This window comes from Pelobates fuscus, chromosome 11 (assembly GCF_036172605.1).
Source record: "Pelobates fuscus isolate aPelFus1 chromosome 11, aPelFus1.pri, whole genome shotgun sequence".
In the NCBI taxonomy this organism is placed as follows: domain Eukaryota; kingdom Metazoa; phylum Chordata; class Amphibia; order Anura; family Pelobatidae; genus Pelobates; species Pelobates fuscus.
Window position 1 is genome coordinate 126,912,948 of NC_086327.1, and position 14,544 is coordinate 126,927,491.

Sequence of the window (14,544 nt, forward strand, 5' to 3'; positions counted from 1 at the left end):
TGGATCAAATGTTGCATTTCTATTATGAGTTGGTTAGTTTTCGCTGGTTAGTAGATAACTCTCTAAAGATCAGTGTAATATTAAAGAGGTTATCTGAGAATAATTAAAAAAAACCCTTTCATCAGTTCAAGTCATGAGAACATTGTAATATATCTGTGTTGATCTTGACTTGCAGTGACTCATGATACGTCTTGTGTCAGTTAGTCAACAGGATCCGCTAACTGACAATGTTAATTAACAAAGTATATAGCATCGTGCTGGTGACATTATCCTCATAGACCACCATACGGATTCAGAATGGACCCCAGCTCTCACAAACGCTATCATCTCCATGAATGGGAACCAACAGATATGTTTAATGCATATTATTCTACAAAATCTGAAAAGTATATCACTGATGAGTCTGTGAGATTTCCAATGGAACAGCTTTATAAGGTGGCAGGGCAAGGTATGTTCTGTTTAATACATTAATTCATAAAAAAAAATATTAAAAATTCTTATTTATATTACATTTAATGCCTACCTAAAATCTACAGGGGACCTGTGTAGTAGACATGTGCATTGCACGCCAAGAAAAGTTTAACCAGGTTAATTAAAAGCAATACTGCCACAAAAACAAACAAACCATAAATCAAAGATTTGGATGAACCAAATTTAGATCGTGCCTTGATTCTGTTTATCCAGAATTTTGTTTGCAAATTAAATTACAACATTTGAAATCTCTCTATGCTGATGAAAATAAATACATTTCCTTTGGTGAACAGGCGAATGAAATGTGCTATGCAGTTGTGCACTGCTGTACAATGTATAAACAGAACAATGACAAATATATTTTTAGGAACTAGAGAAAAAGACAAATCAGTAATAATTTCATATATAGCAATGTGCAATGTGTAAAGATTAGAAAATAACTCACCTAACATATAATCTGTATCTAGCCACATGTAATTACATGCATTATGTGAAGTATTCTTACAGTAAAAAAATTTAAATAGGGAGCATACCCGGAGACAATGGTATGTGTGAAACATTATAGTCCTAATGCTTCTAAAATAAGTGTGTTTTTAGGATATAAAAAAAAGTAAATTTTTCTCAAATTGAGCAACCATAGGAAAGCCCTATTGGCTAGCTTGGATGTGGAGTTGGCTAAGATCAAGAAAACTGTGTTTAAGTTCAGCTCTTTCAATTAAATCTAAGTGAAAAACAGATTAAAAGGATTTTGGAGAAGTTTTTACCTTTGTTTATGGTTTTATTTCGTGACTTTTTCAATGCAGGTCAAATGACGGGAGACTATTTGATTGATATTTCTGGTGGCTGTCATATTCACCATCTATTGCCTATTTTTGAGTTTTTCAGAGACATCACTATTTTAGAATTTAGTGATCTCTGTGTGAAGGAACTAGTGAAATGGAAGCATAGGGAGTCGGAAAGCTATGACTGGACTCATGCCTTATCGATTATGGAAGAATTGCAAGGCTCAAGGTAAGGATCAAGCTAACAGCCATTCTTTTGCTGACTATAATATTATAGTTAAAACAAAGAGAACGTTACCTGCGCTCTGGCCTAAATCCCCATGTGCGTTTAAACAAAATGGAGGCTCTTTAGTTGTATTCCAATGGCCATTTGAATATATAAGCTCACCAGCCACGTCAAGGCAAGCCTCAATAGGTGAGTCCTACACTAGCCATTAGATATGCTGATATCAGCCAAGAATCTCCAGTGAGACAGGAAGGGGTATTTTAAAAACCCTTTAACATGTAACCCTTTATAGGGCTTCTACACATACAATAAACTTTGCTGGTATCAGACAAAGTGAGACAGAAAGGGGTGTTTTATAAACCCATTAACATTTAACCCTTTATAGGGCTTCTACACATTCAATAAACTCTGCTGGTATCAGACAAAGTTTAAACGTCTCTAATGAGACATGAAGGGGTGTTTTATAAACCCCTACATACTTTACCCTGAATAGGGCTATAACATATACAAATCACCTTGCTGGTGATTTGTATATGTTATAGCCCTATTCAGGTGGGCAGTGAGCAGTGGGTAGGGGCCCTAAATACCAATTGGGGGGACCTAATGTCCTCCCCCTTGGCCCCTGACCATGAGCGGTGGGTGGGGGCCCTAAATAAAAATGGGGGGGACCTAATGTCCTCCCCCCTGGTCCCCACCCCTGAGCAGTGAGTGGGGGCCCTAAATACCAATTATGGGGTAGGACAATAGGGGTGGGGGCCAGGGGGGAGGACAATAGGTCCCCCCACCTTATTCTAATTTAGGGTCCCCTCCCACCGCTCAGGGGTGGGGGCCAGGGGGGAGGACAATAGGTCCCCACCTTATTGGTATTTAGGGCCATCATCCGCCGCTCAAGGAGAGGGACAGGGGGGAGGACAATAGGTCCCCCCCATTATTTTACTTTAGGGCCCCCACCAGCCGCTCGGGGGTGGGGGCCGGGGGGGCAATAGGTCCCCCCTTTAGATTAAAAGCCCCAACTCACAAGTCATGAGTGGGGGCTCTGGAGGGGGACCCGAGTTTAATTTTTTTTTTTTAACAGTGAGCAGCCACTGTTTAATAGACATGCCCTACTAGCTTATATAGAGGCTGGGTCACATGCTGCACTGGCCAATCACAGCCATGCCATCAGACATTGGTTCTTAATGTATGATTAGTGAAATTAATTAATACAAAAAACAGTCTGCCGCTTCCCCAATGTAGGGTGCTGTTAGTTCATTGTGATAACATTTTATCATCAATGTACCAAAAAATGAATAAATAGATTATTTTCCATGTGCATAGCCCTATTATACTTTTGGTAACAAAATCAGTCAAATGATGCCTGAGCTTTGTAGTCCTATTGAAAAACCATTGTCTTCAGGAAAGATTTGACCAGCTTCTTTTGACATAAGGTGTTCATTAAGTTCATTAAGTGTGTTTATTTGTATATACTTGTTTATGTCTAATTGTTATGTTTAATTTTTGTAATATTTGTAATACCAAATTCAAAGGTTGTTCTTTGAAAATCCTGCAACCAGTCTAATTAGTAGGAGTAGGAGTGGAAAATTCAAACATTTTTCTTTCGTCATGCACCTCTTTCAGGTTATGTGGCTTTGCTCTGCCCAACATAGATCGAAACCTCAACTTGCTTAAGAAGTGTCTATCACAGGGTCATTGTTAGGTTTCTAGGTTCCAAAGACACCAGGAGCTTGAGCCCAAACCAAACTTTGATGACACTTTCCCACAGTGCATGAGTGTATCACAGAGTTCCCAAGCAGTAAAACTCACTGTAAACTTAAATCACGGTGTGTATGAGTGTATCACAAATCTCCACAGACATAAAACGGTCAGCAATGATCAGTGTGTATGAGTACAGAGTTCCATAGAAAATGATTTCACAATCTCACCAAAACAAAACTCTCAGGAATAGTTTATCAAAGTGTAACATATTCTTCCTCACCTTGCGGTCTCTGCACCCAGCGGCCTTGCGTCTGCATGACTGACACTTGCGTCATGTTAATGGACGCCGATCGCTGCAGATCCACGGCAAAATATACCCCCACTTCTGCTCACGCGATTGACGACGTCCGCTCGCGCATGACGTCACGCACGTGCAGCGCGTGCAAGTTTTGGCGTCAAACACCGATTTGGGCCAATCAGAAGATTTGAACAGGTATTTAAACCTCATTAAACCTGACACTCATTGCCCTGTCGTGGTTTCCCTAGTGCTTGTCTGAGAGTGCGCGTTATTAATTCTGGTTATTCTGGTTATTTTACTTTGGCTTTGATTTTGACTTCCCTGTTTTCTGGCATCCCTGACCTCTGGCTTTCCTTTATCGTTGTGTCCCTTTCTGTGTACCCTGATCTTGGCTATTCCTAACTATTCTTTGATACGTTAGTTCGGCTATTCTAAGGCCCGGTAATACGTTACATATCAGTCACCTGTGTTACACAATTCTATGTGCTGGATCATACAGTAATCCTGACGCAAAGTAATAAAACACACATTTTATGTGTGCAGAATAAGGGTGAAAAGTAAAAAAAAATAAAAAGCAAAACAAAAAGTAAAAAAAAAATATAAATTTAAAAGAATGTAACAATAAAAAAATAACAACTATTTAAGTGTTATGGGAATCTCTCACAGGTGGTATAAATACGTTTCAAATTAATCAAGACACGAAAAATCAACTTCAACATTTAAGCCACAAGATTAGATGGTTTTTAGTTTATTTATCCTAAAGGTTTCTCTATGTCCCAAGTTTTTTTCATCCTATTATCCTTTCTTTAGCGTACATGTGACAAAAAGTGATATCCCTAAAAATGCAAGCTTTCTGAACTAAAATGTGAAGAGATTCTTAATTTAGTCACTAATATTATTAAGTTATAATACACCCCTCCTTCTGAACAAATAGTATGTCATCTATATATCGACACCATAGTACCAAGCTCTGCATTACCCCAGATATATTTGGATTCCTAGACCTTCATGTAAATATTTGTGTATTGTGCCCTTTATATAAACACACACACACACTCATATATCTATAAATATATATATGTACATACATACAATACACAAGATCCAGCGCACTCACTTATCCACTAAACAGCAACTTCAATGCTGAAAGATTTTATTAGCTTTTTAAAAAACATCTAATCTAGGCAAAAATAATGGGGGTTTAGTTACATTATATGATCATACATTGCATAAGCCTTCCACATCATCAATGTACCCCATCTTTGGCAGGTCCTACTCTAACAGCCTAGTGTCTGCTCTTTTTGCCTAGATTAGGTGCATTTAAAAAAACTAATAAAATCTATTAGCAATGAAGTTGCTGTTTAGTGGATAAGTAAGTGAGCTGGATCTTGTGTATTGTATAAATTGGCCCCCAGCAGCACCCCATTTATGCATGTTCAGGTGAGTGCATCCCCCGAGTTTTATATATTTATTTAGGAGCCAACTTATTGGTTTAGAACCCCTCCCTGTCATAGGTTCCTCATTCCAGGGCCCTATTTAGCCGTGTACTGCAGAGAGCCCCAGATGATTTTTTCCCCCAAGTAAGTGGGTTAATCTCATAAGAGCAAACAGGCTGTTAGAGTAGGACCTGCCAAAGATGGGGTACATTGACGTTGTGGCAGGCTTATGCAATGTATGATCATATAATGTAACTAAACCCCCATTATTTTGCCTAGATTAGGTGTTTTTAAAAAGCTAATAAAATCTATCAGCATTGAAGTTTCTGTTTAGTGGATAAGTGAGTATGCTGGATATTGTGTATTGGCCCACAGCAGCACCCCATGTATGCATGTTCAGGTGAGTGCAGCCCCTTGGTTTCATATATACATATATATTGTGACGGACCGCCTGGCACCCCGACTAGGTGCCTCTGCCTATCACTACTTCCTAGTAGCCTGGAGTACTATAAGCACCGCACTGGACATCATAAGCACCATAGCCCCTTAGCCGCCGTAGCTTGGCTGGGATCTCGCTGTCCTCCACCCACCCTGGACCTAAGCCTAGGATCCAGCTTCCAGTGGGTGGACCTCTCCTACTCCAGGGAGTCTAGCAGGTATAGCTGTGTAGCTCTTACAAGAGCTAGTAATTATAGTCATTATAGCAATCCAAAGCAGGTATAGCTTGTATAGCTGTTCCCTACAATCACGAGACGAGGCTGCGTGTTGAGGGTGAAGTAAACTGATTTTAATGGGATCACACTTGGCCTTTTATGACAATCCCTGTGCAAGGGGCACTCACACATGGAACATGTACAAAATCACAGACCAATAACAATCAGGTTACAAGGCATGACACTCCCCTACATACAATCCCTCACCTCTGCCTGGGAGATAATTGAGTCAGATACTGTATTAACTCAATTATCTCCAGGCAGAAAAAAAACATATTTTTATAAAACCCCAAAAGTGCCCAAAAACACATAAGATCCCCATAAATGTTACATCCCCGATAGCCATGATCTGGATGATCAACATATCCACAAATCAGCCAGATCAGTTCAGGGGTTCAGGAATTTCCTGGAAGTCATTTATATGGCTGGCCGCATGCATGGTCCCATGCCCAAAATAGTTCCAGAGAATCAGGGCTTGTGGTCGGTCTAGTTCGGTAGTTTAAAAATGAATAAAGTACCAAACATAGTCTTGTTCCCCTCATCCAGACGAACGATCCCACCTGAACAGTGCCTTTCTAACTAGTATAGAACCGAACGCAGGCAAGGATGGAAGTCCAGCGGTGTTCAGGAGTTTCTGTGTCTGATTTGAGTTCCATGAGATTCATGCCCAAAAACTGCTGCCTGCGTTCATGCGAACAAGATGGCCGCCACCCCGTGTTTGTCCGTAGGAATTGCGGCCACCCAGACGAACAATGGGTGAGAAATGTTCCAAGTTGTTAATAGGTGTTAACAAGCTCCTGGGTGGTCCCTGTTTTGTGCGGTTGTTCGGTAGTCGAACGGGACAATGTTAAAATAGGAGGGGAATGCAAACTACCGAACAGAATAGCCAAGAAGGCACAAAGTAGGTATTTTATGAGCCTTTGTGCATGACCCGTACTGAGGAAGGAGGCTGGCAAACAGGCACCTCCAAGAACACTTGGCGAGGCTGCTTTCCCCATATATATATATATATATATATATATATATATATATATATATATATATATAAATAAATCCAAACTTTTGCATTTCAACCTCCAGTCAGAAAAATAAACCCGGTCCCAAGTAACGTGGTAAATATCTTCTTTAGAAAATACTGGCACCTCTGACTTTATAATCAATATTGTTCTTCTACTGTCAGAGACATCAATGTTTCAGTTCCTCAGTGTCCTGATGAAAGTTCTGTTGAGGAACTGACACGTTGATGTCCTTGACAATAAAACATTGATTATAAAGCCAGGAGTGCCGGTATTTTCTAAATAAGGTGTATATATATATATATAAGTATTAAGGCCGTTTGGCCTGTATTTGTGGGATGGGCTTAAATTAATTAACTCCCCTATATAAGGGACACCCCTTACCTGACTCATATCGCTTGAGGTCAGCATCAGAATGATTTCCACTTCCGGGTCATCCAGACGCCATTTTACCTGATTACTCCATGAGGTTTTCTAAGCTGAGCTGTGTCAAGGATCCAGTCACAGGCTTTTCCGGCCTACCACCTTCTTTCTTCAATCAATTGCCGTGGATGGTGTCCAAGTGACTCACGAACCGTAAGTCACTTTACGGCTGCATTTTGTCTAAGTCTGTTCTAAAACCATTGCATGTTCATGCATATCATTCGTTTAAATTCACTTGTTTATATCTGTCACTGGCTCATTTCAAGCATTAGCATACTCCCGAACGGGAAAACATTCTGTTTCAATTGCCTAAATATACTAGGCAATTCTGTGCGTGCATTTCGAATCTCACTGCTCGTTTTATTTTGTTTCCCTGACATACCAGACTCACGATTCGTGCCATTTTCTATCAAACGAGAACTAGTTTATGCATTTACTATTGTACTAAACACACGTTTCGCACGTTTACTACCCACGAACAGAACACTGGTTTGTTACAATGACTGTTATTAAGCTATTATGTTCACATATTGTATATTGTCAAACGGGCACTGTTCATTTCCCTATCATACAACTATAATGCTGGGGCATAGCTCACAAACAATGTTTCACATAACCACACTGACCCCTACAGGTCACTCTCAAAATCTCACGTTAACCTTGCATTTGGATTAAAGGGTATTTTTACCATACAATCAGCATTTCTGACCCCTGCTGGTCAACAGCAAAACTGTCTTCACATGTCATATACAATTTACCAGCCAATATAAATTACACATAAGATTGTTTTAAACATAACCATAAACCATAAATTAAACTCCAGCACGGGCTCAACTTCAGGTTTAATTCACAATAATTTACATTTCACATCAAGACCAACAGTGGTTCTATCAAGACTGCCACCTACAGATCTGTCAAGTACATTGACAATTTTCATGGGATTTTACAAACACCAAAACACTGACCCCTATAGGTCAACAGACAAACAATATTTCACATACCAATCAGTATCCAACTACACTGCCACCTATAGGGCAATCGGCAGATCTCCAGTGCACTTGCATTTTGCAACACCATGTTCACTGACCTCTACCATTCAATAAGACATACAACAATTCACATAGCAAGTAGTATATCAACATCTGGTATAAATACATATATTATTACACAGTAGCAGGCGCATCTGTATATACGTAACTGGTAATATAGTTCACATACATTTTTCACAGCACGCTGCTCACACAACAGACTTTCCCCTAGCAAGGGGACATGCAACATACAAGGTGGGGACAGATCACTTTTTCACTTGTACATACGGCACTTAATGGGTTAAGATTGCTACATATTTAACCAGTATGGTTACGATGTTTAATATTTACACATCACGGCACTTTACTTTTCACATATACTGTACGTATTAAGATAAGCTTGGTCTATGCCATATTTCCTTATGCCATACGGTTTTATCCATTCAAGTTACAGTTACTACTAAAAAACCTATACGGATTGTCAGGTTCAATACCATACTACCAGGTACATACCACTGCTCACGTAGTTATCCATCTCTTACCTTCCCTGGAATAGTAATAGCGTACTGGCAATTAGGGTTCTAGGGCCCAATAGGTATTTACCCCTTTTTTCTCTGCATTACGCTTCGGTTAGTGGTCCCGCGAGGCCAACACCCCATCTCATACTCGGAGGCATACACCCCTCGGGCCACTCGTGAGCTAGCCACCTCGCATTGTGTCATCTAAAGGGCCTCACCTGTCACTCCCCTTCCTATGTTCTGGTTACTGTCACCGAGAGGCCAACATCCTGCCACAACGTTCGGTGGCCACACAAAATCCCCTCGCGCCAAGCATAGATAGAACCTCACAAGCCACTTGGCAACTAGCAGGGCCTCACCAGTCACCAAAAACCACCAAGCCTAATCGTTTCGCCTTATGGCTTAGCTAGCAAGCCGGTACAAGACCCTGGGTACAAATAATAATTGCAATCTTTATTGTTATTTAAGTATTTCTCAAAAAGATGGTGAAGAATCACCTCTTCCTAGCACATGACAAACCAGGTGTCCCAATACAACTTACAAATAACATACTCACCATCTGTACACACCAATGCATTTTCAACACTACTGACTCATCACCCTTCCAGACTTGTAGTAGATTTACAAAGCTCTGGAGCTTCAAGGGCTCTCATAAATACACCTTCAAGGAGTATAGCATGCCCTCACTTAAAGTCAGCACAACAGAACCAACGGCTGTAAACACACTCATAGCCAAGATTTGCAGAGGGGTTTTTACTTGGGTTTTCCAATCTCCACCATTTACAGCATGGCACCAAACACAAACACATTGGTATTGTCACAAGGAAATCTTCCCTTAAACAAAGACTAACCATAGACTTATTGGTACCACACACCTCCGCTACCCCAAGTCTCAACTCCCTCATACCCTCCGAGGAGTTTCCTTACTATACAACACAATTGATCTACCTTTACAGCTATCACTCAAGCATGGGTTGAAGCTTGGTTAAGTAAGACCAATATCATCAACACAGTAAACGGCTATCATCTACCCTACACACTGGCACTTACATGGCATAAAATGGTCAATCCTTTCCCCGCTCAACTTTCATGCTACAGATTAGCCTACTATCGATATTCACAGATACTCTGTGCTGGTTATGATAACATATTCAGAGTCCTTACAGTCATACACTATCTAGAAGACTTCTTGTTGATCAAAGATAACATATTTTTCACTAGAAGCCTCACGGCAGCTTAGTCTGGTTGACCACTTGGGCGTCCCAGTAACCCATAAGAAACAGAAGGCCCAGACACTATCATAACATTACTGGGCATACGACTTGAGCCGACATCCATACACGCAAGTTACCACAAGACAAATAGGGAACATTCTCAATTACATCAATCACTACCTCCTGCTTAGTACTTACAACCGCAAGGAACTACAATCCCTACCAGGTTCCTTAATTTTGCCATGCCAATCATACCACAAGACCATGCTTTCACAGCCAGAGTACTTTCCCCTTTTTTCCACACTTACAACATGACGATCAGAGGATGTCCCTAGATACCCCAGCAACAGCAGACCTGCACATGGGGGGGGGATTTCTTTACCACTTGGCATGGTAAAAGCAGGTTCCTTCCAGGATTGTCTGACACTTCTCCAACCAGATGATCAGGCGCGCGTCTACCACGGGTTTGGCAGCGATCTACTGGGAATGATTGCTTTGGAGCTCTTGGCCATGGCATCCAGAATTGGAAATTTTTCCACCACCTCGGCCCCTTTGGGGGATCTACCCCATTGTAGCAGCTGCTGTGGCATGGGGTAAATCATGGTCAGGGTCATCAATCCGTTGTTACTCAGACAACTAAGCACATGTCATATCATCAACAAACGCCACTCATCATCCATAAGGTCATGATATTTCTGGGGAACTCACTTGGTTGGCCACTTATCACATTTCTTTTACTTTCATGTACCAGGCAGGGGTATACATCCCTGCCGACAATTGTCTCATTTATATTCCAGACATGTTCATAATATGCTTCCTACAGCCGCCCATACAGTCACGGTCACTCTTTTGTTCCAGAGACAAAATCATGGATTAGATATATTCATGCAGCATAGCATGCACTATCCCACCTAGCACTTTCGTCCCATACTTGTAGAACGCATAACACAGCTTTTCACCTGGCTTAAAGAATCTCATTGGAACACGACATAGCTCAATCTGTGTCATAATATTTCTCCTAAGTTTTGCTTCTTTTTGCCACCTTAAACTATCTTACACACAATTAATTATATATTTACGGGCATTCAACAACACAGGATAACCTATAGCCAAAACTACCATAACTTCATGCTATCATACCAGACAAGAATATACTCAGAGGTGTTCAGGAATCCATTCCCCCAACCTTCCTCTCAGAGATTACCAATAGCCATCCAACTTCTCCATCCTTATCGGACCTATTAGATCTACAACCATTCAATTATACTACCAAGTCGGCCATTACCAGCCATGCACACTGCCTTCTATGCCTTTCTCAGGCCACAGAATCCACTACCATCACCACCACTCAGACAGATCATTGTCTTCAATGATCCCACATACATAAACACATATATCATTACCTATTGGCTCTACCACATTCCGAAACGAGTCAACACGCACCAACAGTAGAGATAACATACTATCCTACCCACAACAAATGGTGTCCACTTTTGGTCCTAGATTCCTATCTTCAAAATCCTTCCAGGAATTAAAAAATGTAATGCATTTAAGGAAATGTCTGGTTAATTTGTGTATATATTTTTTGACTGTATTAAATCTTTGATTATTTATTTTTGCCCTCTTTATTTACAGGCCTACCATATCGTCGGTCTCGGCACACCACAACCGACTTGCTCCCTTTATACTATCCTATGCTTATGCTGGATCCTTACTCCATATACGGCTATTTGCCTCTAAGGCCCCTAAGGCCGTTTGGCCTGTATTTGTGGGAGGGACTTAAATTAATTCACTCCCCTATTTAAGGGACACTCCTTACCTGACTCATATCGCTTGAGGTCAGCATCAGAATGACCCTCCCACCCACTCCTCATTTCAACACGTTCTCTTTTCTTTCCATTTACTTTACTTTCTTACTCCTTGGTGGGCCCTCTTTATTTACAGGCCTACCGTATCGTCGGTCTCGGCACACCACAACCGACTTGCTCCCTTTATACTATCATATGCTTATGCTGGATCCTTACTCCATATACGGCTATTTGCCCCTTACACACACATATATATATATATATATATATATATATATATATACATATAAATAATAAAATAATAATAATAATAATAATAATATCATTATACATTACTTGCATCCAGGTGGTAATCAAGGTCATCAATATAGGAAGAAATATGTTTACTTCATTATATACCTGTACATACACATGTTTGAATATTTTTTTACATATACTTTAACAGTTCTCTGTAGTGGCTGTGTTGCTGATACAGTTCCTTTGTAGAGAAAAAGTTAACCACCCCTTCTACCCCCCTTTGCAGAAATAAACATTAGAAGCTCTTAAGATTTGTCTTCACTGTCAATCACACTGATGATTCATGTAACTTTTTGTGAAGATACATTCTGATTTATTGTGAAGACATGCTTCAACAGAAAATAAACAGCATCATTTATGACGGTGTATCAATTCTGGTCTTTAGCAAGGTCACATGCATACGTGGGTTTCAATATGACCTCATATGATCTACATAGAAAACACAGCAGCTCCGTTAGTCCAACCTTTATGTATTATAATATAACTTAGTAATACAACCTCACCTCATGCATTGTTATAATAATTATATATTATATGGAATTTCAAAATTTCCTTTAGTTATGGCAAACAAATACTAGACTTGTGAAAAAGTTCAACACATTGATTGTCTGAAACAAATCCCTTTGATTTGTATTCAAACTCATCAATCTGTTCTGAAACTAAATGGAAATTCCAGCTCCGAAATACAACTATCAAATGAATCAATATGTTTAAACACAACAATTTTTGTTGAACAATTTGGCAAGACTTATTTCCAAATAAGTAAAAACAAAACAGAACCAATCAATGCTCCTTCTAAAGACACGCTACAGATCACGTGTTATATGTGTCTCCATTGTATGTATGCATTAAACTTTTAGCCATCTGGTTATATTTTTCAGCTTCAACGGCAATGAGATGGAAAACGCTTTAAGAAGAAATATCTCACACATTTTAAAATGTGATTTCACCAAGGAAAACATTACAGATCCAGTCGTTCTACCAAAAGCAGACTGTGTGCTCAGTTTGTACGTTTTCCATGCGGTTTGTGAAGATCAAGACGAATTCTGTAGGAACCTGAAAAAAGTGTCATGCTTGCTAAAACTGGGTGGGCATCTACTGCTATTTGGAGTATTTAATGCAAAATATTACATTGTAGGTGGGAGCAAATATCACATATTAACAACTGATAAGAAGTCTGTAGAGGAGGCTCTGAGATTTGCAGGATTTGTTATCGAACACATGGAAGTAATAGAAAGCAAACTGCGCACTGACTCAATATATTGTGAACATTTGTATTTTATTAAGGCTTTAAAACAGAGCAATGGGGTTATTTAAATTTTGACTTCACCTAATATTACATCTTAAAGGGAATGCATACTTGAAAATGGATTCTCTCTTTTAAGAATGCATTATATACCTAGTACACTAAATACATTTTTCTTAACAAAATACATTTATATATTTGTTTAACCTTTTTTAAATTCCTAGTGCTTGCTATTGACAATTGAACAATACAGTAGTGGACAAACCATCTCTAGCAAGAAGTTACTTACAAATCAGGATCTACTTTTTTTTCTATTGGATCTACTCATATCTATCCGGGAATGAACTTGCGCTCAGTACAAGATTTTGTGAAATACGGACAACTCTGGCACAGGTAGCCTGGAACTCAATGTCCCAACTGCCTGAGTGACTGGCTTGGTGGACTGGCTTACAGCTACAGCAATTAGTTTATAAATCATTGCAGTTATAAGTCACTTCCCAAGCTGAGGATTGGTTTAGTTTAGTCTCTGTGCTCAAAAAAGTATTCAACTATTCAACGTTGTTACGATGTTAAGATTCACTCTTTAAAATTTAAGTAGCTAAATATGTCATGGAAAACCAGAACAGTGATAGATTGATTGTTACCTTTTTTTGTTCTCATAGTTGTAAAAAAAAAAATCTTTAACTTTTATGTTCTTTGGAACATTTCTTTAGATTGTAAGCGTTTGTGCAGGACTGTTGAATCTACCCTTTTGCTTGTTGAAAATATAAACTGTTATATTAATAAATAAATGTATTACAACTAATAATGATGATTTTGAAATGATTTAAATTGTGACATAAATAACTCACATAAATAAAGCTCTACAATTTTCATACAGTTTTTATTTTTTTATATTACATTTATTGTTTAAGTCAACGTAAAGCTCCTAGAAATGAAATTAAAGGGACACTATAGCCACTAGAACAACTATGGCTTCATGTAGTTGTTACAGTGTCTATATCTGTCCCTGTAGGCTTTTTTCTGTAACCACTGCGTTTTTAGAGAAAAGGCAGTTTTTACATTGCAGCCTAGGAACATCTCTAGTAGACACTCCTCAGAGAGCCACTAGAGGTGATTCCTGGGATAGTGCTGCACAGTGTGCAGCTCTGATGCTGAAGTTTTAATGCAGGGTGGTCACGAATAGTAATTTATTACAAGGAGGAAGCTGGTAGCGCTGCTGGCCCCCTCCTTGTTTTATTTGTTTGCGCATGTGCAGTGCTGTTTCCATCCTAATGGACAAAAACAAATAATGTTTTTAACAAATTTCGTTAGAAAACGAATGGTTTGTTGACGAAATTCGGGATTGACGAATTAAATTTTTATTTAGTACG

The 14,544-nt window shown here is 39.4% G+C and overlaps 1 protein-coding gene across 1 annotated transcript; it reads left to right on the forward strand.

Annotated features, from left to right (window-relative positions):
* The first annotated feature begins 297 nt into the window (after positions 1-297).
* On the forward strand, positions 298-13,242 carry LOC134576993 (indolethylamine N-methyltransferase-like). The gene is made up of 4 exons (XM_063435643.1): positions 298-448; positions 1,275-1,482; positions 12,807-12,973; positions 13,064-13,242. Exons 1-4 carry the CDS (start codon positions 298-300, stop codon positions 13,240-13,242), a joined length of 705 nt encoding a protein of 234 aa, XP_063291713.1.
* The last annotated feature ends 1,302 nt before the right edge of the window (positions 13,243-14,544 follow it).